Consider the following 26,278-nt stretch of genomic DNA (forward strand, 5'->3'; position numbering starts at 1 on the left):
ATACACCTGTGAAGCCACTGCTACAAGATACAGAACATTTTCATCACTGAAAGTTTATTTTCTCTTGATGATCCCTTCCTTCTTTACTGCAGACCCAGATAATCACTGATCTGCTTTCTGTCACTATAGATTAGTTTACATTTTCTGGAATTCCACATGAATGAAAATATGCATTTTTGTGTCACTTGTTTTGAAGGAGGGAAAGGCCTGGGTTCTTTCAGCTTTATGATTTTTAAGTTCACCCATGTTGTAGTATGTATCAGTGTTTGCTCTTTATTGCTGACTAGTAGTCCATTGTGTCAGTATATCACAGCTTACCCCCTAGTCTCAAGGGAGATTGGATTGTTTCCACTTTTTGGCTGTTACAAATAAAGCTGCTATGCATGTTTGAATATAAGATTTGTGTGGAGAGATTTTTCATTTCTCATGTCCAAATACCTAGGAGTAGAATTTGTAGGTCACGTGGTAGGTGTCTACTTAATGTTTTAAGAAACGCCAAACTCTGAGAGGGACTGCATCCTTTGGAAAGGCATCCCCAAAAGCAGTGTGCAAGGATTCTCATTGCTCCGTATCCTTGTTGTCATTTTATATTAGCAGTCTTTTAATTTTAGCTATCCTAGAAGATATATGTCAGTATTTTGTTGTGAATTTAATTTGCATTTCTCTGATGACTAATACTAAATATCTTTTCTTGTGCTTATTTGCCATCTGTATATTTTCTTTGTGAAAACTATTCAAAATATTTTGTTTTTTTAGTTATGTTTTTACCCTTTTTTAAAAGAGTCCTTTATCCTGGGTTATAGCCCTCAATCTTTTTTGAGTCTTAACAATAGTTACTATATTTTTATAGTTAAGAAACAAAGCCTTATCTTGATTTTAATGTTTAGAATTAAATTCTTTCCCAAACAAACCTATTCCATCATCTATCTCATCTCAGGTAATGACATTTTGGTCCTTGGAGTCATTTTTGACTCTTGTTTTGCCATCATCTACATCTAACCCATCAAAAAATTTTACTGCATCTGACTTCTAAATCTAGACATTTACTATCACTTGTACTGCTTCTGTCCTATTCCAGGCCACCATCATTTCACCTCTAGGTTATATTTCCTAACTGGTCTTCATTCTATCCTTCCATTTCCTCCCCCACCCTTTTCTCAGCCACAGCAGCCAGAGCAATCCTGTTAAATAGCATGCCAGCCCATGTTACTATTCTGTTCAAAATTCACTACTGACTTTCCAGCTGACTTCTGAAGCATTAGAAAACCCTTTGTGGTTTGACCTGTAGCCTATCCCTTTTCTCTTATACTCTCCCCTTCTCACTGTGTTCCAGCCACACTGGCCTCCTTGCCATTATTCAAACATGCTAGAGCTCCATCAGATATATTTTACACTTTTTTTTTTTTTTTTTAGACAGTCTCACTACATAGTCCAGGCTGTCCCCTGGAGCTCAGTATGTAGCCTAAGATGGCTTTGAACTAGCTGTGATCCTCCCGCCTTAGCCTCTCAAGTTCTGGGATTATAGGTAGGCACTCCATGCCCATTTTACATTTGCACTTGTTTTCTGCTCTGGAATAATTGTCTATCACCAGACATGGCTTTTTTCTTTACTTCCCTTAAGTCTTTGTTTAGTTATCACTTTTGCTTAGAGTTTAATTTTGAACCACCCCTCCCCATTCTGAACACCGAATATGAAGAGAAAATTAGAGTTATAATTATGTTCAAGACCAAAATAAATACACTATGGGAAGAAAAAAGAACAAACATTAAGTAAATAGTAATACTGAAGCCAAAGTCCTGCCATCTTTTATGTCTGAAAGTATATCCTTATGTTAGGAGCTGTACTGCAGCTGGCCAGTAGCAAAGGGAAGCAGCCTATGTAGGGAAGAGACTGGAGCCAGACTTACTACTATGAGCTGTGGACTGGTTGGTATGAAAGGAAGCTAAAAACATCTGACATGTACTGCACAGGTGAAGCCTTGGCCAGTGGAAAGAAACAGATACAACATTGCAACAATAAAGGCTAAGGCCATGTGAAGGCCAGTGATTGAGGTTTACCGATATTATGCTTTGGGGGTCCTGATCTGTCAATATAAAATATTAGAAATGAAAAATAGAATGGTGAATTTTTTTTTTTTTTTTTTTTTTTGTACTGAGGATTGAACTCAGGACCTTGTGCTTGCCAGGCAGGCGCTTATTCTACTGAGCTGTCTCCCCAGCCGACAGTGAAATTTAAATCTTCATGTAAAACTCCAACTTGAACAAAGATGCATGTAAGATTGGTGAATTGGGAGAGATGCTGAGGAATTTGCCAGAATCATAGTAGAGTATATTTTGACAGTCATTTAGTGACCCAGAGGGCAGGCCTAAGTCTCTTAACTCAGATTTGATTAATGTTCCAGGGTGAAGAGATGAGGGTGGTGGCAGACAGGCACTATCCAGAGATAAAAGTGTAGAATTTTCCAGAAGTGAAACAAGATGTGAGTTTTTAGATTGAAAACACAAGAATGCTTTATATAATGGAATGAATCAAAATAAATCTATAAATCTACTCCTAGGCATACTGCAGTAAAATAGCCCAACATAGGAATAAAACAAATTTCCAAAGCTGTTGAAAAGATAAATGAATTATGAAGGAGCAACAATCAAAGGTAGTTTTTCTTTCTGTTCACAACTTTAAATAGTAAAGCAGTAGGTTATTGCTTACATTTGAAAGGTTTGCTCTTGGGGCTGGGAAGATGGCTCAGTGGAATAAGTGATTCCCTGGTAAGCGCAAGGGTCTGAGTTCAATCCCTTGTTCCGCAAAAAAAAAAAAAAAAAAAAGAAAAAGGTTTGCTCTTACCCACAAATTAAGTCTTATGAAAGAGAGAGGATCTGTGTTTTTGCTCTTATCTGTTACATACTGTAATAGAAACTGTGCAGGTTGTAGTGTTTCTCATATTTTATAAAGATCCATGGGACCCAAGGGCCTAAGTGATGTTCCTAAGGCCACAGTTATAAAAGATGTATTTCAGGGGCCAGTCATATAGCTTAGTGGCACAACACCTGCTTGGCAAGTATGAGGTCATGAGTTCGATTCCCAGTACCAGAAAGAAAGAAAAAAAAAAAAAAGATGGTGTTCAGGCTGTGGTCCAGAGCCTACATCCTTCTTGCCTTGATGGTAAATCAGCTAACTACATAGTCACAGTGATCTTGGAGATAGTTATCTAAACTTAGGTGTAAAGATCTTTCACTAGGGCTGCTATGATGGCTGAAGATCTTTTATGCCAGAGCTGTGAGTGGTTCCCTGGCTTCTACTGTAGCCCAGCTATATCCTGATGAAGGAGACAGCAGGATTGCTTGGTCATCTGCCAGAAGCAGTGAGCAGACTGATCAGATATCTGGTGAGCTCCCTACTTGGGTCACTTCCAAGTTAAAAAAGAAGTGGGGGAGTTTCCTTTAGCATGTTGCTAGGCCAACTTAATGATTTATTGTGATGTATTGCTTTTTTTTCTTCAGATTAAAAAAAAACTTGATGTAGGTTTCCTTTTTTCTTCCAAATTAACCTATTTTTGTTACCCTGTTTTCTTCTTTTTTTTTTTTTTTCTGTTTAATTGCAGAACTTTTAAGTTTTTACTTTACATCATTGTCTTTCATTTACACAAGGACCTGAACCTTTGCAGGCATCAGAATTTGGGTCTCAGGGTCAGGGTTTTGAGGAAAATATCTGCAAGTATAGTAGACAAAGGGTGTGTTAGAAAAATTACTGACTTACAGAGTGGATAGTGTGTGCTGGCTGGTGAGAGGGTGCTATGGATGGATTTAGTATGCAGCAAAGATACCAAGTTTATGCAGTACTTAAGAGATTAAGAGGGCCAGCAAAATAGCTAAGCAGACTAAAGCGCCTGCTTAGGCAGAGTGCAGCAGCCAGGGTTCAATTCCTGGTTTGCTGTGCCAGCCCCACCCCCGGGGTGCGTTGAGGCTGCAATTGAGACTGGGCATGGTGGCATGTGTCTATAATCCCAACTCTGGGGAGACTGAAAACAAGAGAATCACGATGGGTCTGAGCTGCGTAGTGAGACCCTGTACTATATACCAAAAAAAAAAAAAAAAGATTGAGATATAAAACAATAACCTATCAAATACTTGGACATTCTAAAGCTAGCCTAAGTAGTATTCAAAATCAAAATCTTGTAAAATGGGACTGGCTTCCTAAATTTGGTATTTTCATTTCCATTGCCATAGCTAACTTAATTGGGCCAGCAAGTGGCTGAAGGTATTATAGACACTTGTGTATTCCTGCATTGGGCCTTTGACTTGTGGAGATAGAGGGCCCCTGGGTGCAGTTTGTTCTTCTCTGGGTGACTCAAGGGGAGAATGGATCACCCTTTGCTGCTAGAGTCCTTTGTTATCTAGATCTTTGCCAGCCCATTGCTTTGTCTCATTGTTGCCTTTTATTCAAGTTCACCCAATTATCTAAGATATGAAGAGAACTGTTCTTAGAACCGAGGCTGGATAAAATGTTATTTTCTTTTCAGTAGCAGTGAAGTCATGGGAATGTATTTGATGTCTGTTGTGGCAGCAGGATAAGAACCCAGGTACACAGGCTTTAAATTCCAGCTCTGCCACTTGTGTATGACCTTGAGCAAATTGCTGAATCTTTTGTCTTGGCTTCATCTTCTCTAAAACAAGAGTATCTACTTCAAAGGTAATTTGTGAGAATCAGATGAGTTAATCCCTGTAAAACTAGTGGAATAGTGCCTGTAACCTGGCAAGCACATAGTAAGTGTTAGCAGCTGTTATTATTATCTTTGCTGTCTTAGTAGTTGTCTTAGTGGGCTTGCTGGGGACTGCAGTATGTTATCCCTCATCTTAACAATAACCTATGTCAGTGTCAGTGTCTTTCCATGTGGATGACAAAATAGGAAGAATACCAGCTGTACTATGATGCTGACCCAGAAGGTGTTGGTCTGCCTAGGTCTAAAGCTTTCTTAATTGTATTGGATTTTGCTGCTTTCTTTTGTAAGTGGTGGTGAAACTTTTAGAACTTTCAGTGATACAAACAGCCGATATGGCATGCATGCTATAGGTTCACCATCACTGTGATAGGGCCAGGGAAGCAGCTGTGTACTCTCTACCTAGAACTTTGGTGCAGTCAAGGTGAAGCATAAAAGAGCAAACAAGGCCACAGTCTTACTGATTCAGTAGACAAGGCCAAGGTTTTACTGATGTAGCTGGTAAAGGTTACAAGACAAGCTGCATTTCAATTCCATTTATTACTTACATAGAGAACAGAAGGTGCCGGCCAGCTCCCATGGTCTGTGTCCCTTATACCAAGGAGGATAATATAAGAGAAAGGGCTAGGGCTGCTGCCAAAACATGTGTAACTCTTTTGTAACTCTTTGTGGGGACAGGGCAGAAAGCCTCATCCTTATAAGAACTCAGAAGTGAGAAAACATCTTTGACTGCTCTAAGACAGAGAGATGACGGGTGGAAGACAGTTTTGAAGTGAACTTTTGTTCACTTCACAACCTGTGGCTGTGTGTCAAGATGCTGTGACTGTGTAGCCTCACTACCTCTGGACTACAGACTTGTATATAAGTCTTGCTTTCTTGGACCTGAAGTGCTTGGGTCTCCTCATCTGATTTCTGTGTTATGTATCAGTGGTAGTGAGCTTTCCAGGAATAAATGTCAGGTTCACCCAAGTGGAGAGACTCCAAGATCAAGTATTGGTGGGTTTTTTTGTACTTTTACACAGACACGTTCACATGTCATCTTGCTCTCACTTAGGAATACAATAAATTGGTTTCTTTGTATGTAAAACCTAGAGCCATATTGGTGGTGAGGCTACACAGTCACAGCATCTTGACACATAGCCACAGGTTGTGAAGTGAACAAAAGTTCACTTCAAAACTGTCTTCCACCCGTCATCTCTCTTAGAGCAGTCAAAGATAATGTTTTCTCACTCTGAGTTCTTATAAGGATGAGGCTTTCTGCCCTGTCCCCACAAAAGAGTTACAGAAGGTCACATGTTTTGGCAGCAGCCCTAGTCCTTTCTGTTTCTTATATTTGGTTGGTTGCCTTGAAATTAGACACTGTAATAACTTGCCTATGAGTCTGACACCTAATAATTGATTAATCGAGATTCCAGGGGTCCCTCATTCCTGGCAGCCTGACAGGTCCTCAACCACCCACCTGGCCCTAGAATATTGGAATAAGGGATGGTAACACAAAGAATCTAAGAACCAGTTGTCCAAAGTACCTTTTTTCCCTTTTAGTCATCTGTCACTGAGATTAAATGGTAAACATTGTGCTAGGCTTTCCGAGTGCCCTATTGCTGACAAGTGTAGGTTCAGAGAGTGGCTTTAAGACCAACTTGAGCAGACACAGACTGGGTTATGACCTTCCCAGTCTACCCTTATTTGAACAAGATTTTTTTTCTTTAATAAGCAGATGTAATCAGGCATAGGTAGCTTAATGAGATGAGGAATGGGAAAGAAAGTGTCCTAGCTTGTACTAGTAATTCTTGATATATAGTAGCTGTCTCCAAGGAACCCAAAGCTTAGCTCAGACATTATCTCATTAATCCTCCCCAAGCCCCCATGAGGTAGGCAGGTGGCAGGCATTCCCCTTGCTCTTAGGATAAGAGAGAATGGGGCCCTTATGCGACTTGCCCAAGGTCATTCAGGGTGGCAAAGCCCAGTATATAATTTATTGCTTTTAATGCTTGAGCTTGTGGTTTCCTCCCCTGTCTGCCCTCCTTCCCCTGCTATTAACAGACTACACAGGAATATTTTAATCATTTTCATCAAGTGTCCCTTCCTGAAGCACTCTTGGCTCTTTTCCTGGATTTGGAAACATATCAAGGCAATTACAAAGAATCCGGGGACAGAATGAGGTGAATCTGTAGCCTGTAGATGTAGCTAGTGAACCCTTCAGGATCCCCAAGGCACTGCCCCTTTCCCTAGGGACTTTTGCCCATTCTGGCTTCAGCCCTGTTATTTTACTTTTATGCATTCTTTGTTGGGTTTCTTGCTTAATTATATGGTCTTGGTTGGGTATGTGGACTGTGGATAGCCTGTCACACTCAAACCACCTTTTACTGTATGTGCTTTGAGGCTATGCTGTTTTCATTCTGTTCACAAAACTATTGGCCTTTGGTTGGGGTGCTTCTTCCTTGAGCAGTGCACCCTAATCTCCCTCCTCCCGTCCAACCTTGAAATCCGTACTTTTTGAGTACATGGACTTTGCCATCTCAGTCAAGGGGAGGTGTCATCTGTTTTACAGGGGAGCAAACTGAATCTGTGGGAAATAAAGTAACTGCTTAGATGGTAAAACCCTTTTCAGGATACCGTGTTAATGATGACAGTGTCTTGCCCCAGTGTATTTTTTCCCACTTACCCTTTATTTGCATAATTCTTTAACAGAGCTTTATCAGATTGTAATTCACATACCATATAATTCACCTGTGTGAAGTGTACAATTCGTTTTTAGTGTATTCATAGAATTCTGCATCCATTAACACAATCTATTTCAAGACCTTTTTATGGGGGGGGCAGAACCAGGGATTGAACCCAGGCCCTTGCGCTTGCCAGGGAAGCACTTATTCCACTGAGCCATCTCCCTGGCCCTTATTTCAAGACATTTTAATCACCTCCAAAAGAAATGTCATACTTTTTAGCTGTCACCTCCTCATTTCCCCATCTGTCTCCTCACACCTCCCAGTCCTAAACAACCATCAATCTGCTTTATGTTTCTATGGCTTTCATATAAGGCATAGAGTTTTATGACTTCTTTCACTCAGCTTGATGTTCCCAAGGTTTATCCAAGTTGTAGTATATGTTAGTGTTCTATTCCTTTTTAAGGTTGAATAATAATAACTCTTGTGTTTATATCATATTTTATCCATTCTTCAGTTGATAGAAATTGGGATTATTTCTATCTTTGGGCTCTTATGAAGAGTGTTACTCTGAACATCATGTACAAGACTGTGTGCGTATATATGTTTTCATTTATCTTGGGTATAAGCCTAGGAGTGAAATTGCTGGGTCACAAGGTAACTCTGTTTCATCATATGAGGAGCTTGCAGACCTTTCCAAAACAGCTGCACCATTCTGCATTTTCACCAGACAGTTTCTAAGTGTTCTAATTTCTCCATATCCTAGATAACACTTGTTGTTATCTGTCTTTTTTGTTATGAGCCACCTGAGTGGGTATGAAATGTTGATTTGCATTTTCTTGAAGGTTGATGACGTTGAGCAGCTTTTATGCTTGGTATTTGCATACTTGTAGGGGGGATTTCTGTTCACATCCTTTTGTCCCTTTATTTTGAGACAGGGATTCACTGTTCAGGTTGGCCACAAATTCACTGCATAGCCTACAGTGGCCTTAAACTTTCAGCAGTCCTCCTGCTTGAGTGCTGTTTTTGCCCATTTTTTATTTTGATAATTTGCTTTTTTAGTATTAATTTGTTGCTCTTTCTGTATTTAGATATTAGTCCTTCCCTAATATGTAAAGATGTAAGATTTGTACTTCTTTATGTATTTATTTACTTTTTCTGTGGGTTCTTTTTACTTTCTTGATGGTATCATTTATAGAACAGGTTTATAGGTTTTTAATTTTGATAATATACAAATTAACTTTTTTCTTTGGTTGCTCATGCTTTTGATATCGTATCTACACCTTCATCTTTTATGTACCAGGCACACAGAATTCTTTGTATCAGATCCTCAAGAAAATAAATGAGCTGGAAAGAGTCAGTACTGCCCTTTGGATAGAGAAACAAGGTATAGAGGTTTCATGACTCTTCCAGGGCCACACAGAAAAGATAGAGCCAGTATTCTGCCCAGGCCAGCATGGCTCAAAGCCCATAGTGATACAGCTTAGCTTGATCACGGTTCCCTGATGGAGGCTGTGTAGAATAGCAGGCTCTGCTCTTAGACTAGGCATTAAAAGGCTTGCTCCCAGCACTGTTGCTTGGCAATTGTTAGATTATTTTTTTTGTTTAGTTTCTATGTTTTTCTAATTAAAGAGGTTTCCTAGAGGATTGAGAAAAAAACTTAGAATCTGCTTGGGAGATAAAATTACGTCTCAAAGGCCTATGTCCCTCTGCATTTGGAAAACTACTCATGATTATAACAAACAAGGCTTCAATTACATTCCATTAGTTCCTTATAAAGAAATTACTTGAATATCAGAAATCATTGTCTTTATTTTATTAAAAATAAAAAACCCTTAGGGTCAGTGAGTTAGCTCAGCAGACTAAGCACCTGCTTAGGCAAGTGCAGGGACCAGAGTTCAATTTCAGCTACCACATGCCATGCCAGCTACCCCCCCCCGGGGGGGGCACACTGAGCCAGTGACTGAGACCATGCGTGGTGGCGCATGCTTGTAATCCCAGCACTGAGGAGGCTAAGACAGGAGAATCACCACGAGTCTGAGCTATGTAGTGAGACCCTATACCAAATATATAAATTAAAAACAACAACAACCTTGACTTACTTTTTTTATTTTTTAAATTTTTAAAATTTATTTTTTGTATTTTAGGGAAGGGTCTACAGGATGTTCAGGGTCTCACTACTAGTAGGACTCTTAGTGATCTGCCTGTTTACAGACCCCCAAGAGCTGGGATTACAGGCATGCACCACCATGCCCAGTCATGGTTGCAGTCTCAGTGCGTCCTGGGGGTGGGGCTGGCAAGGCAGGCCAAGGGATCGAACCCCAGGCCCTGCTCCTGCTTGCAGGCACTTTTAATCCACTGAGCTAGTTGGCCGGCCCTCTTGTCTCACTTTAATAGTTGAAGGATAGGGCCAGGGAGATGGCTCAGTAGAGTAAGTGCTTGCCTGGCAAGTGCAAGGACCTGAGTTCAATCCCTGGTTCCACAAAAAAATAAAAAATAAAAAGTTGAAGGATATGTGTTTTTCAGTTATACAATGATAGATGTTTTAGTTCAGTTTTTATTTTAAGTATTTTTGGGTCTGTTTTTTGTATTGGAGAATAGAAATGAAATGATGGTGTGACTTTGTGTTTCCATGGTTAGCTGATCTCTTGAACAAGCTCAAAGTGTTAGAATATTGGGGCTGAACTGCTGTCATCATTAATTATAACACTATTCATTGTTGTTCTACCCTGAATGCTGTGCTATACTTTTCTCTTGTGTTTTTCTTGCTGAGCGCCTGCAGGTGTCCTGTGCTTGCCTTGGGAAGCCAGTGTGGACGCATGGTGCCAGAAGTATTCCTGGCTTTTCACCATCTCCCTTTTCTGGGTCTGGGACAGTTTCTGTCCACAGGGTAGTTGCTCTTGTTACTATAACAGCAGGCAGGAGGAATACCTACATTCAGGTTCTTGTCAGAGGACGAAAGTTGTCTTGTTTTTTGTTTTGTTTTTATATATAGAGGAAAAACATGGTTTCAAGAGAAAAATAAATGGAGCTATCCTTTTTCATTCCTTTATATAAATTATAAATCTTGATCCTAGCTACCACACCTTTAAGAAAAGGTCTGTACTATTTGATGTGAAACTCTGTCCCCTAGTGACACCCTACCCTCGTCTATAGTGGCAAAATGACAAAAGGAAGGAAGTTTCCCTTTTAAATCCTCAGGAATTTTTTGATGAGATAATATTACAGAGTGAAATGTCTTGTCCTCCTGTTAGTTCAGTATTTGCCTCCTGTGTAACAGTAACCCACTTAGAGGCAGGCGGCCCTTTTGAAGTTATTTTAAACTCTCAGTTGAGTGTAGAGATAGTGTAACCTTGCATAAAAGCACCACCAGCCCTGGTTTCAGTTTTGCCCTTCAGAAATGTGGAAAGTGCACCAGTATATCTCAAGGATTTTGTATTGAAAACTTAAAGAACTAGTTTTGGTTTCAAAGCTTAGTTTGATGGATCATACTCAGGGGATCATAGTTCTTTTTCTCTAGATATGTAATCTTGCCTGATGCAGTTAGTCTTTTGGTTTAGGAGGTCCCATGAGCCTTTGTCTATTAACAGAATAGTGTAACCATGATAGTCAACCTTGTTGGGTTGTGAGAAATTTGGAGAAAGTTTATTTTCGTATTTCAACCTAAAATCAGCTGTTTCTTACTTTGTACCAGAGATGATTAGGTGTACTCATTGACTGTTATCAACACTTGGGCCTTGGCGGCTCCTTTTTTGGAAATGAGGATAGGATGTTCAGTGCCTTGACTAAAAGTCATAGGATTTGTCTGGGAGAAAATTGGGAGTTATTTTTGCTTGTAAGGATGGTGACGGCTGCTGTTCTTTCTCCTCTGTGTCTTGCTGAGTCATCTCCCATGCCCTGTCTCAGCCTTTCTTACTCAGCTCCTGGATGGCTTCCAGAACAGCCATCCCAGAAAAACGTCCCTTCAAGTATCCACTGTCTTGGTCAGGATACCTGTGGGGTCTCTTGAGCCTGACAAGAAGTCTTTTTTTCCTTTTTTAGAAAGCCCATAGAATCTGCTGAGACACCTGGAAAAGGAGACTTCTCTTCAACTGTGTATAATTTTTGATGAGAATAAAGGGCCTTATATTCATAGAAAGGCAAAAAGTACATCATCACTTTAAAAAAAGAACATTCCACTGTTCTACCATTTGCCATTACAGTACTGACTCCTATTGGTATGATTTTTAATTTTTTAGTAGTTCTGCTTTTCATGAATTCTGAATGTTTTTATACTTCTGTGAATTATGCTTTTACTACTGCTTCACATTTTTAGTTCATTTCAAAATTGTTGTTTTGGCTTTCTTTTATGGACTAATGGTTTTGATCTTACTGCTGTCCCTTTTCTCTTTTTCTTCATTCTTCCCATTCCACATTTCTTCCAATTTAGTTATATCACAGTTATCGTTTAGATCAGGATTATTACTATTATGGCCATCAGAATTCTGGGAGGGGTCCTGCAGGCTATATCCAGACTGTGGTCTACAGTTTTAGTGTAGATGTTTATTTCTTTCTGGAATTAATAGTTGTATGTCATTTCTTCTTCCTCGCTTCATTTATTTTATTTGCTCTGTAACTGTCACCCATCATTCTCTTGCTCAGGACTATAAACTCTTCTTACTACCAACAGACCCATTGGGTAATGAATGATTCCAGATTTTGTTTGGATCTGCTGTATCCTCCATCTTCTGGTCCTATCTAGACAGATTGCTTGGCAGACTGGTTGCATAGCTTTTATCCTGTGATTTCCCTTTATTTCTCAACTGTTGGAGTCCATGTGCCTAGATCCCATGAGGGCATCTTCTTTGGTTTATTCTCTCATTTTGTTGTTGCTGACAGCAGCTTCTGAAAATGGACTTGGGAGGGAAACTTTGAGACTTTCGGGATTTAAAGGGGAGAACATTATTTATTCTCCCTCCTTCCTCCACTTCTTTTTCGAGGCAGTTCTGAGGGAGGGCTGGCAGTGTTGTGTTCTCTGTGCATAAGAAGTGTTGTGGCTTCTGTGTGCCTAGGCTGCTATAGTTTCACCCCAGGGCCAAGGAGCAATAGCCTTTGCTCCTGTGCCATTGTCAGTCAGTTTCTTTTTGTCCTGGGAATGTCTTTGATGAGTTGGCAATCAACTATTATAAGAACCTGGTCTTAAAGTTCATGCAACAATTTGATTAAATCTTGACCTCTTTGCCTTGATCCCTCACTTAACTAACCAGAAACTCAAGTGATTTACCAAAAACAAAGCGGGAGGCATGCCAGCAGGCCGGTCTCCAAGAGCCCACAGGCTGTTCTGCTAGCAGTCTTTTATTGAGCACCTGTGGGTTGCAAAGCTCTGGGTGAGGTGAATACAGTAAAGTTGTACTTCTAGAAACAGGTGCCCATGTTAGGGGCAAGGAAAAACAACAACAACAAAGCCCCTCTGGCTTGCATCATACAAATTGTTTGGGATCAAAAAGATGGAAACAACTTAGCAGTGTGGGTGCATTTAAGAAAGTTCCAGAGAAGGGGTGACATTTAAGCTGGTCTTCATGAACAGAGTATTCTAGGCAAAGGCATTAAAAAGTACAAATGATCATGACAGTCTAGAGAAAATGGAGAGGACTTTCTCTTGACTGAAATCTACTATACTTAAATAGCAGTAGTTTAAATAACTTCAATCCTTGAGTATTCCAGTCAGATGCAGATACTACCCCCCATTTTTTTTTTTTTTTTTTTAGTTGAACAAAAACCAAGACTTATAGAGATGGAGTTATCTGCCCAGGTGATATGCCTCTTAAGGCAGAAATGAGACTAAACACAAGATTCCATAATTCTATCCCCAAACACCCCTTAGAATAAAACGAGGAATAAGAGAGCAAGAGCTACAGCTTTACAGTGGTGTCCTACCGCATGATAAAGGCCTAATGGGACATTTTTCCTTTAACTGACTTAAGATGTTGAACATCCCAAAGTTATTTTTAGGGTATCACAAGATCAGAAATTATATTTCCTGTTGTATCTTTACATCTTAATTGTAGCTTATCATTTACGTAAAGTTCTAATGTAGATCTGTTCCAGAAATTTTGCTTATCTGTCATTTTAGACTGTCTTTCCATTTATTAATGGAGAAGGAAACAGTCTTTGTGGAGCCTTTGTCAAGTTCCAATTCAGGTGTCTGGGTTTATTTGATTTTAAATTCAAGGCCAACCTGGGCATATTAGCTAGACCATGTACAGAATTTTCAAAAGTAAAAAGGACTGGAGTTGTAGCCAGGTGTTTTCTGAATTTAGTCCCCACTACTGTCAAAAGGAGGATGGAGAGGCAAAAACTTCTTAAATGTAAATGTCAAGTTAGATAAACTTTATTCATTCAAATATTTTAAGAAAGTAAACTCAGAAATGGCTAGATTTTAAATGTTCAAAGTTAAGATGCTTAAACATTATACATTGAAGTATCTTCAGATTATTTTTGAATGATTAAGCATTTGGAAATAAGGGTTCTACATGTAGTTAGTCTGAATGTCACTGGCTGGTGTGGGTATGAGTGAATTAGGAAGTATGGTTTTTACGTGATGACTGGAGTAATGAAGCTTTTTCTAGCTGAACCTTTGGGGAAACATGACTTTCAAGTATAGAAGGTCCCCATTTTATATAAATGATTGTTATTCAGCAAAGGACTTTAGAATATTTTTAAATTAAGAGCTAATGTTTCTAGTAGATAATAGAGATATGGTTTGATTGGGGTGGTATCTTGAAAAATGAAAAAGAAAATAATAGTTTTTATTTTCTTTGAGACAGGGTCTTGCTCTGTTGTTCAGGCTGGCTTTCAACTTATTATGGAGTTTATGGAACTTGAGGTGATCCTCTAGCCTCAGCCTCCCAAGTACTGAGGTGTGTGCTATCATTCCCAGCATTTTTTTTTTTTTTAAATTTAACAAGTTCAATTGTGATTTTAGCCCTTGTACAGATTTTTGAGGATAAACAATGAATCATGTGAGGGCCTCATGGGACACTTTCAGCAGAATTATCTGAGAATGTGGATGTAGTATCCTTCATCAAGAATCATTTTCATATGAAGGACTCTGGTTTTTTGTTTGTTTTGTCTTTTTGACACAAAGTTTTACTATGCAGTTCAAGCTGGTCTTGAACTCACTTTGTAGCCCAGGCTGGCCTCGAACTTGCAGTGATCCTCCTTCCTCTGCTTCCCAAGTGCTAGGATTATAGGCCTGTGCCACTGCCTGGCTGGGACTCTCACTGATTCCAGTGCTATCTCTTAATCCTTTGGTCATTCCCTGTGGATGTTCCCATTCATATTTCTTCTTTAATCCCTAACTACATTGTTTGCCATGGTCTTTGAGTGGGCTTTAGTCATTTACATTACTATTATGACTTTCATGGACTCCATTAAGTTCTGCCTTGGTTGTGGATTCCTGGTTCTAGCTTGCAGTTTATTTTCTGTAAAGATTATAAATTAAAATATATAAATGTAGAATCTATTATCTGGTCATTGCATGGGAAAGCCCCCCTCCCCCGCTTCACTTTTTCTAAATATGGCATATTAACTTGGATTCAGTATCTCTCCCTGGAAGATTCTACCCTTTTTGATAAATCATCTTGCTTATAGATATGTTCGTGCTGTGACTACTTCTACTTAACTGTAAAACATTCTCCTGAACTCATAATGTGGAGTCCTTGGGTAAAGAGAGCTCTTAGGGAGAGGCCAGGGATGGCAAGCATTTCTGGAAGCTGATATTATTGTCAGGGTGAGCTGACAGCAGCCTGAATCTTATATTATTTCTGCCAGATGGCTCAAGAGGCCAGCTTTAGAAAGGTTTGGGGACCTGGGGATATAAAAAAGAATAAGGATCTAACTTAAGATGGAGGTAGGTAAGGATGATGAGATGTGATTTTGGTTGTTTCTTTACCTTTCATGTGAAAACAAATACACAACAGTTGGTTCTACTCACTGGTACTTTCGAAAAAAATTTTGTTGTTGTTGTTGTTGTTGTTGTTGAAGTCATGGATCCTGTTCAGAAGGCACCGCCCTTGACGAGGCTGTTGTGTTGAGCTGCTGACAGTCACTCCAGTGTCAGCAGAAGGTTTGATAGGGAGTCTCAGAGAACGTAAGAGCAGAGGAGGAGAAAGAAAGAGTACAGCATGAAAAGCAGCTCAGGGTGCTAGCCAGACAGACTTGAGTGGACCCTGACAGATCTTCAGGGACTCTTGGAGTGTGTTTGATACTTACTTACATAGTTGAGATTTCTGTATGCCCAGGGAATGTGCCCTTGTCATGACCTTGCACTGGGCCTAAATTCTGCTTCTTTACAACATGCCCTCTAGCCTGGTCAGATCCACTTCCTCCTCATGGTTGCTGCAGTGGGTCAGGCTTCAGCCTGTACATCTATTGCTCTTGGATCCTGCCATAATGCTGTCTCTCTGCACCTCTGCCACCCTCCCAGTGTCTGCTTCTCTCCAAGCCCTTGGCTGTCCTCTCATCTCTTTCCAGTATAGCCTTTGCTGTTTGTGTCATGGATAGTCAACATTTGAAGATGCATGGCTTGTTTTGTACCATATTTGCTGGAGGTTTATCCTTTCACATGGATATATGTGTCTCCCTTACTTAGCATTTCTCATGGAATCATATTAAGTATAAAATAGTTTTACAGTAAATCAGGAGGAATTGATAAGTTTTAGCAAAGATTGAAACCTTTTGTTTGTTAAACCACAGTCTTCTGAAGAACTTTAATTTATAAATGTAGATCCTGAGAGTTCATATGAAGTGTTTTTTCCCAGTGTTACTTACTTGTGTAAGAATTTTCTTTTCATCTTGCTGGGACAGTATTCTGCAAAACACAGTTTCTAGAAGGGCTGCTATAATTGACTGCAGTTCTAGAAAGGTGGAAACCGTATTATCCTCTACTGTGGGCCCTCATATTAGTTGTGGGCAACTTTAGGCAGGTTGCAGTGATTTCTGAGTAAACCTTAGGACTGTTTGCTTGTTTGTGTTTGGCAGGATAGTTCAGGTAGTTTGTGCTGTGTAGTTCAGGTTGGCCTTGAATTCATGGCGTGATACTCCTGCCTCAGCCTCTCAAGTGCTGGATAGGCATGCACCATCGCACCTGGCTGTTGGATTAAAAAAAAAAAATTATTGTGGTAAAATGCATATGAAACCCATCATATAAAAGCTTATAATTTAGTGACATTTAATATGTCCCCAGTGTTATGCAACTGTTACGACCATGTAGTTCCAGAATATTTTCATCATCATCCCTAGGAAGAAACTCTGGACCCATTAAACAGTCACTCTTTATTTTTCTCTCCCTGAGCCCATGGAAACTGCTAGTCTGCTTTCTTTCTATGGATTTGCCTATTTGGAACATTGCATTTTTTTAATTTTATTTTTATTTTTATTTTTATTTTTTTGCAGTACAGGGGATTGAACTCAGGACCCTGCACTTGCCCGGCAGGTGCTTATTCTACTGCGCTATCTCCCTGCCCCCCTGGAACATTTTATATAAATATACCCATACAATGTTCTGGACTTCCCTTTTTAATAAAATTTTGATAAAGTTACAGCTGAAGATCAGACCTCAATGATATGCCTGTCCCTTCAAATAGCTCTTTATCATTGACCAAACATCCAAAGTATACTGTGTAACTTAAAAAAGCAGTAATCTGTGTAAAAACCTCTAAGTCATGTGGCTAGGTGAAAAATATTATAGGATGCTTTAGAAAAGGTTCAGAAGTGTGTGTACTATTGCTATGAGTGGACCTGCGGTTTCAGAAAGCATGCTTGAATCATGCTGGCTTGAATTGGACCTGAGTCTTTTCCTAGAAATCAGAGATGACTCAGGTGTTGCCACAGTTGGCTTTATCATCTAGTTCTTCCTCCTCCAGGTCACTAGTCTCAAGGTACTTACCTTTTAATAATGGTAGATCATTCTAGAGTGATCCAAGCCCTGGAGGGACATCTCAGAGGGAAGACTAAGTGGTCCATTTTACTGTAGAACCTGCATTGATCCTTTGAGCAAACAAACTTTGAGCATGGGGATTTGTAAAAATTGGATTTCTGAGAGCCCTTTTCTCCACCCTTCCTTCCTTTTTCCCTTCCTCCTCCTTTCTTCACCTCTTCTCCTTCGGGTGTCTTGGAATTCTCAGGAGTGTTGGGGGTACTGTCCCTCTACAGCTGCTGGCAGCACCTTTTAGTGCCTTTTACATTTTCCATAGGATTTAAGTTCCAAGGACCACTCGTCACTGAGCTGTACCTTTTGCCCTCCTCTCACCGTTGTCTCTAGAATCCAGGCATGCTGCTGTCCCAAGGTGTGTCGACTCATTCATCTAAACACCCATTTTGATGTCTTGTTCTACCAGAGGACCTGTGATACTGCCTTGGTATCCGAATTCTCTTCTAGTGTTTGTGTCTTTGTCTTTGCCTTTTCTGTGTGGCCTGTGACCCTTTCTATTGTGTATTGATCAGACCACTCTCATTCTCCTTCTCTTGTATGTCATCTCTTAGCAACCTCCAGGCTTAGAATGACTAGCTTGCATAGAATGGCTAGGTTTCCCCCTTCCTTCAAAGCTGCCTTGAGGCTTAGCAGCTGCACAGAGTTCCCCCAAACATTCTAGCAACTCTTGCTATTTGTGATAAACTTACATTGCATTCAAGTACAATTTGCTGTCTTGGTCTTTCTCTCCAGTCAGATGGCAGCTCTCAGAGAAAAGGCCAGGAAGTAATCAGGCAGAGTGAGAAGGCTCCAGACTGTCAATCCAAGGGCCAGGTCACCTCTGGGTATGCCATTTGCTGGTTGTGTTGTCTTGGTAAAGACATTTATCTTAGACCTCTCTTCTCACCTGTAAAATGAGAGCAGAGAGTAGGTATATTAGTTTCTTATTTGCTACTGTAACAAGTTACTAAAAATATGATGGCATAGTGTGTGTTATCAATTTATTCTCTTACATTTTAGAAGTCAGAAGTCCAAAATGAGTCTGTAGGGCTGTATTCCTTCTGGAAGCTCTAGAGGATAACCTGTTTCCTTGGATTTTTCAACTTCTAGAGGCTGCCTGCTTTCTTTGACTAATGGTCTACTTCTCCATTTTCAAAGCATATCACTTTGGTCTCTGCTTCTGTTATCACATCTTTTTCTCTCATGCCCTTTTTTTTTCTTTTTAAGGACCCTTGTAATACATTCGGCTTCTCTGGAGAACCCTGGGAGCCTTCCCCACCTGAAACTTAGTGACATCTGAAAGCATCTTTTGTTGTGTAAGGCGTTTTATTCATGTGGTCTGAAGATTAGAACATAAGTGTCTTTGATACTGTTATTCTGTCTACAGTGGATCCTTAGATTTCCTATGTCTGTAACTTGTCACAGATCTAAAGATGTATCTGCCACTTATGTATGAGCTTAGGACACATAGTGCTGAGTTCATCAGCTTCTTGTTAAGTCACATTTATTTATCCACAAGATTTTGAATTTTCAGATTATTTTCAGGAGTTTTAGGGCCTGCTACAATTTAATGATAGCACTGCCAACATGAGTCTTAGGATTGTTATGTTTTTCTATCTTTTATATGAGAAAATTTGATATTCTACCAATCTTTAATTTTGCGCTTTGCAAATTTTAAAAAGACCTCAAAAAATTTTCCTCTATTTTCAGTTATCCAAGGATAGCCTTCTACAGTCTATAGTTATACTTGTGATTCTTCCAATTTCTAGTTTTCTTTCTAGAGTTCTGGATATATCTTCAGGTCCTCTTCTATAAGTTGAAGTAAATGTATTAAGGTCTAAAAGCCAGTCTGGTATTCTAACTTAGGTGTTCTCATTATATAATTAGTACTTAGTGTTGAATTTATGGCATTTCACAATTTAGATTGGTATTATATGGGAGTTACAGTGTTTTTCCCTCTTCTGCCTTTCCACCTTAAATGACTACCACTTAGAAAGCAGAGAGAAAGCATCCATAAAATGTATTTATACAGTAGCTTGTGTTCTCCTCAATCCTCTGCTTATTGTCCTGAAATAGGGTTCCTCACAAGTGAATAAAACTTCCTGCCTTAAAGTTTTAAGCCTGCTTTTGGCTGGAATATGAGAAGTACACAATATGAACCAAACAAATAATGTAGCTGACCTATTGAAATTTTTTTTTTCATTTTATCTCCTAGATGCACCCGCTGGGCCTATGTAATAACAATGACGAGGAGGATTTGTATGAATATGGTTGGGTAGGAGTGGTGAAGCTGGAACAGCCAGAATTGGACCCAAAACCATGCCTCACTGTCCTGGGCAAGGTAAGCACCCAGCCCTACAAATTGCTATCATTCTGGTTGGTGTATTCCCCTCAACCATCTCCCCAGTGTTTCCAATCTAGTAATACCTTGGTTCATGAACACTTCTGTTTGCAAAAAATTGGGTTTGCAAACAAAAGCATTTGGCACAATCTTGCTTCTATTCTAAATTCTGTATCAAATGACAAACAGGACCATGGCGATTTTCCTCAAAGTCATACAACAAATTAAATTTGTAAGCCAAGGTACCACTGTAGTTGGTTATGGGGAAGAGCCAGTTCAGCCTAGTTGTTCATCATGGCTGAGGTTGCGTGAGTTAAGGACTCAGACATAGCTTGTAGCAACCTACTAATGGTGTTCATGAACTCTGGTTCTGAAGGACGCTTCAGTTGGCTTTATCCACTGTCTCCTTGATGGCCTCCGGCAAGTTGCTTTCCCTCCAGGAGTCTCAGTTTCTTGTCTATAAAATGGGTTGATAATAGACATTTACAAAATATACATTTGGGGCCAGATATTTCAGAATTCTGAGATTTGAGGAGCTTAATTATTTTCTATTGAGTAATCTCCAAGGAATCTGGGGCAACACTTAGTAACTATACACCTTCATAATTGTATAGCAAACCGTATGGATATTCACATTGAGTAAGATAGCTAAAATCTAAATAGCACATGTTAGATCAGGGTAGCTTTGCCTCCAAATGAGTTCAGATCCATTAAGTTTTGCTGCCAAGTAAGTTATGGAAAAACTTTGGGCTTTAGAGCTTTTTTGGTTTTATAATGGTAGACAGCAATTATAGTCCTGTTTAGAACTTGCCTCATAGGTTGGTTGGGAGGTGAGATGCAAATGCCTTGTGCTAGAGTAAGCCTTCAGAAAACATTTGCTACCATTGGCTGGTGTCACCCCATTTAGAAGTACTAAAAAAGACTTTTTAGCTAAGAAGGTCAACATTACTTCTGACTGCAGTATGAGATAGAAATAAATTTACTTTAGAAAACCATCCATCAAGGACCTTAAAATATAACAGGTAACAATCTGTTTTAAAGTAGATCATTTTGTTAAAAGGAATGAATGGTTCAGAGAAAGTTACTTGAACTTTTGGTTGAAGTAAAAAGTGGTATCCCCTAAGGGTAATGTTATTGCCAGAATATTTTTTATATTCTCAAAAGTGGCACTTCTAGGTACTATCAGAAAGACTGCTATAATGGGGTGGAAATTTGTCCTAGTTCCTTACATCTTAGGCTCTCTTAGGAGATCAGGTAAGAGAAGAGGTGATTTTGACTTAAAGAGCCACAGAGACCCAGAGAAGCCCCTTCCAGTGTCTCCTAAATAACCTCTGCCCCCAGAGTCCTTCACACATCTAATTTGTGATTTTTATGTCCCTTTAGTTTTGAGGGTCCTTGTCAAATTTACCTGCTTTTTTATTGAAAAGAGGAAAACCCAAAGGAATTACTGCCTATTTGGTTTTCATTTTGGGTTTGAAGTTGAGTCAAGGTGTTTTAGGTAGCTTAGGCTCTGATATTTCATTGTTTATGTAGTTGACCAGAGCTGCTTAATGGTAGTAGAAGAGTAATGACACTCTTGAGAATATTTTAAAATTTTCCTGGGAAAAATGCCAGTTACATTCAAAGGGTAGGCACAGTGCTTTCTTTGTAGATATTCTGCTCCTAACGGACTGTTTTTTTCCTGTACTTAAAAGTTGTTTCTGGGGCTTGAGATAGCTCGGCAGTCTAAGCATCTGCCTAGCAAGTGCAACGACCTATGTTTGATTCCCTGGTACTGCATGCTGTGCCAGCCCTGGAACCCTGGGCTATGGCAGCTACTGAAACCAGATGTGGTGTGGTATGGTGCATGCCTATAATCCCAGCTCTGGGGAGGCTGAGACAGGATCACTACGAGTCTGAGCTGTGTAGTGAGAACCTGTACCAAATAAATAAATAAATAATTTATTTTTTTTATATTTTAGGAAAGGGTCTACAGGGTGTTCAGGGTCTCACTACTAGATCAGACTCATAGTGATCTGCCTGTTTACAGCCTCCCAAGAGCTGGGATTACAGGCACGTGCCACGCCCAGCCTCAATTGATATCTCAATGTGCCCTGGGGGTGGGGCCAGCCCTGCGGGCCTGGAGATCGAACCCCCAGCCCATGTACCTACTTGCAGGCGTTTTAATCTGCTGAGCTATTTGGTTGGCCCATAAAAAAATATTTTTGAAGTAGTTTGTATGTAGCACTCAGCTTTTTGGCTTCATGTACCCTGCCCTTGTCTGTTAAGGCTCTATCTTTTTGTCTGTTCTATCAATAAATGGGTACTCACAGGGACACCCTATTATTTCTTTCCCTTTCACTTGGAGAGTTTTGTATGGTTTGGCCTGGTATCCTGTGAAAGGGGGAAAGTGGAAACCTCAGACATATTGAACCATTAAGTACTTGCTGGGCTTGTTCATTCACCAAATGGTACTTCCGTGCAGAGGACTAGGGCTAAGTCTGTGGTTCTGCCTGCTGAGAGCAGCAGTGGGACGGCAAGGCAAAATTTGCATATGGTTAGTTACTGCCCTTGGCTTCGAGTTGACACATAAATGAAATCATTAGCAGAAATGCATGTTTGAAGCCACAATAAGACAGTCTCACTTTTACTTAAAAGCTTCCACCTTGTCTCTTTTTCCTCTCATCTTCTTAAAATGTGGTTGCTAGTTGGGTGTGGTGATGCACCCCTATACTCCCAGCCTATAATCCCAACACACTGGGAAGCTAAAGCAGGAGGATTACCATGAGTTTGAGGTCAGCACAACTGCATTGTGAGTTCAAGGCTAGTCTGAACTACAAAGCCAGACCATGTCTCAATCAACTGTGGTTGTTTTCAACTTTCAACTTAATTTTCATTCACTTTGCTGTGTTTTCTTTTCCTTTTTTTTTTTTTTTTTTTTTCTTTTTGAGTTCCCAAAGTCGGGAACAAAAGATTAGAGTAAAAAGTGACAAAGTAGTCCTCGTGGATAGCTCAGTCCCCTGAAGATAACATGATTTTCCTTCTACCTCTCCATTTTCAGGGGCTAGGGATATAGCTCAGTGGCATAGGCACCTGCCTGGCAAGTGCAAGGTCCTGAGTTCGATTCCCAGTACCAAAACAAAGAAAAATCCTAAGACTTCATTTCTTGGTGATTATAGAAAGAAAAGGTAGACAGCAAAGACATAGAAAGAAGGCTAGGGATACAGCCCAACAGTAGAGCCTTTGCTTACCATGTATAAGGCCCTACATTCAATCCCATGCAATGCAAAGAAAAAAAAGTTAAATGGCTTAGGGAAGAAGTATAGCCAGGCCATCAGGTTGTGGATGAGGTGGAGGACTCCTGGGTTGTTGTTGAGACTTGTTGAAAACTATAGAAGGAAAAGCTTCATCAGCCACAGTATGCCAAGCATTCAGAAAGTCTGGGGGTAGGGCTACTAGACACAGACCCCTCTGTCCTTCCCTGTCAACCACCCTGGCCACCCACCTGTCCGCAGAAAAAGCCACAGGGCAAAACCTTGAAATAACAGAAATATCCTAAATTTTTAAAAAAAGCTTCTTCACAAGTTCAAATAAAATTTCATTTTAAATACAAAAGACATAAACTTACCACCTTTCTTACTGAGTACTTTTGAACTCTTCGGAAAACACTATAAGCTTGTGAGAGAAAAATGATGTATGATCCTGTCTTTCTAATCTTTTCAGTTCTGTGGAGAAGATACAAACTGTAAGATTTCTATGGAGGCAGAGGCAGAACTGGGCTGTGGGCAACTCCCTGACCACCACCACCACCACCACCACCACCACCACCACCACCACCACCCCACCCCACCACTCCACCCCACCACTACCATCAAGCAGTAGGCCAGGATGTTCATCCAGGCTGAAAACAAGTCTCTTCAGTCTGGTCCATTCTTTTTCACTTAATATGAAGAGGCTGTTTTCTATGTCCCTTGCTTTTCTCATATTTTGAGTGTCTGGATCATATTTTAAAATATTTCCTCAATTTTCTAGTTGAGATTTTAGGTATAGCCCTGAAGGACAGGCTCCATTACCTGTGACATTTTAAGTCCTAGGAAATTAAAACAAAATAAAACTGACATTTCTGGGCAGTTTGCATTGAAAAACACGGGTCTTAAATCATCCCCAAAGTGCAGAGTCTATGTTTATGCCCCAGGAATGTATTTTAGCCCTTCAATTCAGTTATTGTTAAACATTTTAAGGAGCTGCAAACAATTTAGAAGGTAGGGCCTGGGGTATAGCTCAGTGCCCTAAGCACCTGCCTGGCCAGTGCAAGGTCCTAAGTTCAATCTCCACTACCAAAAGAAAGAAATATTTAGAATATTGTCTTTAAATAACTTTGGCTTCAACCCATCTACCTTACAGAGAGTCTCATGGCCTGAAACACACACAAAATGTGCTGGTCTTCCTAATGAAGGCCACCTGGTCCTGATATAGTAGTTCAGGTAGAATAAACTTACTCCTGTCTCCCCACGTTGGAACAGCTCCTAAGGAGAGTTTTGAAAGACAGTATAGTCATCAGACATGGCTGTTTTCAGGGTATAAGAGGACAATATGTGAGGAAGTTAATAAAATGTAAGAAAAGTAGGGAATTGCATATCACAGTGACCTTGCTTTGGCTGAGTGACCTTAGAAAGGTGACTTCAGTTACCTACTCATTTGTGACACAGAGCTAATGCTGCCTTTGTCATTGTGGCGGTTTGGAGAGATATTTGTGGAGTGCTTGGCTCAAAGCCTGGCTCCTGTGAGTGCCTGATGAGAGTATAAAAGCAGCCATCATGTGTTGGGTGCCCACAGTGTGCTGAAAACTTCAGATCCAGCGTCTTCTGTGATTATTAGGATAACTCTAGAGATGCTGGCCCATTCTCATGGTGAGGAAATTGAGTTCTAGAGGATTTTTATGTAAGCTGAGATAGCTCATAAGAGCTAAGATATGAAATAAGAATATTCTGCCTCTTTACTGACACTTTTCTTCTCCTTACCTTCTCTTGTCCTGACCAATTTTTCTCAATAAAAATTGTGTATCATTTCATTGTATTCACAGGCTTTATTGGGACTATAGGGTCTACAGAGTTAGAATCCCAGTTGAGCTTCACTGACAGAAAAGGGAATTTCACTTTGAGGGTCCTGTCTTACAATTTGGGAGTTTCAGTCTAAGGCCCATCTCAGATCAGATGCTTATCTTTAGGCTGATGAGTTATGCTCTGGGAGTGGAAGTACACTAGAATTTAACCTATCCCACCTTCAAGTTATGGAGAGGAAATATGTTTTCCAGAAGAGAGATGGTGGGGAACAGTGCTTGCCTACCATTCTCTAAGTGGGCCCTTGCAGTCACCAAGTCTTAGAGCAGTCACAAGCTGGAGGGTGATATCCTCAGGTTATCCTGAGTCACTCAGAGAGAGCATGGAAGGAAGGGCTTCTTGGTTCCCATGTGTTGCATAAAGCAAGACCTCTTCTTGTCCACATACAAACATTGATTGTGGTGAAGAAAAGCTAGTCTGTGTGGACTAGAGAAAGGTCAGTAGGTTTTATCAAGGAGCTGTGTGATATAGGTACGGGAGAACATGAGATGTTAGGGCAAGGAGGGGGCAGAGTCTCCAGAGCAAAGAAGAAAAAAGGGAACATGATGTTATTCAAGGGGCATTGAAAATTGCTGAGGAGAGAAGAGGCTTTCAGCTTATGGAGTTTGGTCTTGATTGTCTAGGTAACTGGGAGCCACTGAAGGCTTCTGATGAAAGGGTCCATATCATAGGATCTGGCTCTAGTGGCATCAAGGCTGAGTGGAGAGGGGGATGATGAAGTTACCCTTTGCTGCTGGATGTCTCAATGGACCTAGACATCATTTTTTTTTTTTTTTTTAACACTTTGGTGAGGCTTAAACCAGTGGAATTGTTGAGGACAGCTCATGTTTGCCCTCTGCCCTTCCTTGTTTCCTATGTAGACAAATGTGCAGTGTAGAAGTAGCATGGCTAACATGGTGGCAAAGAGGAAGACTGATGTATTGTGAACAGAAAAGCTGTTCTGTGATTCCACCTCTTCTTATAAGCATCAGGAAACCATGGTGTAAAGGTGAGGGTTGGCAGGCAACTGAATCCCTGTGTTCAATCAACCAACCCTCACCTAACTCTCAAAGCATCTTGGAAACTGGACGGTAAAGCACAAATGAAGACTGGTAACCGAGACACCAGAAGACACTCCAACAAAGGGTTTTTTTCAGGTACAAGGGTGTTTAGGGTCTCACTACTAGATAGGACTCATAATGATTCTCCTGTTTACAGCCTCCCAAGGGCTGGGATTACAGGCACATGCCACCATGCCCAGAATACTCAATAATTTTGAAGAATATGAAATGAGTTTTTAGTTTACCAATTTGTTATTATGTTCACACTCAAGATCATCTGACAGAGCTTGGCTGGGCTATGTGACTTTTATAGTCAGTGGAAATGAGCTGAAGCTAGAGAACAGTACAGGAAATAAAGTTGAATGTATTGTCATGAAATGGTTCTGTTTGGCAGTATTGGAGCCAAATGAATATTGGCTCTGATGTGTTAGTAATTTGAATAAAACTAGTAGGCTACTATTTTCTACA

The 26,278-nt window shown here is 40.2% G+C and overlaps 1 protein-coding gene across 2 annotated transcripts in view; it reads left to right on the forward strand.

Moving 5' to 3' along the window:
* Znrf3 (zinc and ring finger 3) overlaps positions 1–26,278 on the forward strand; it is a 153,343-nt gene that overhangs the window by 73,572 nt on the left and 53,493 nt on the right. For both annotated transcript variants that reach the window (XM_004628034.2, XM_023711576.1), the window contains exon 2: positions 19,546–19,671. In XM_004628034.2, coding sequence (XP_004628091.1) covers positions 19,546–19,671 — 126 coding nt within the window. The remainder of the gene's footprint in view (positions 1–19,545; positions 19,672–26,278) is intronic.

The sequence above is a fragment of the Octodon degus genome, unplaced genomic scaffold (assembly GCF_000260255.1).
Source record: "Octodon degus isolate 3935 unplaced genomic scaffold, OctDeg1.0 scaffold00021, whole genome shotgun sequence".
Classification (NCBI taxonomy): domain Eukaryota; kingdom Metazoa; phylum Chordata; class Mammalia; order Rodentia; family Octodontidae; genus Octodon; species Octodon degus.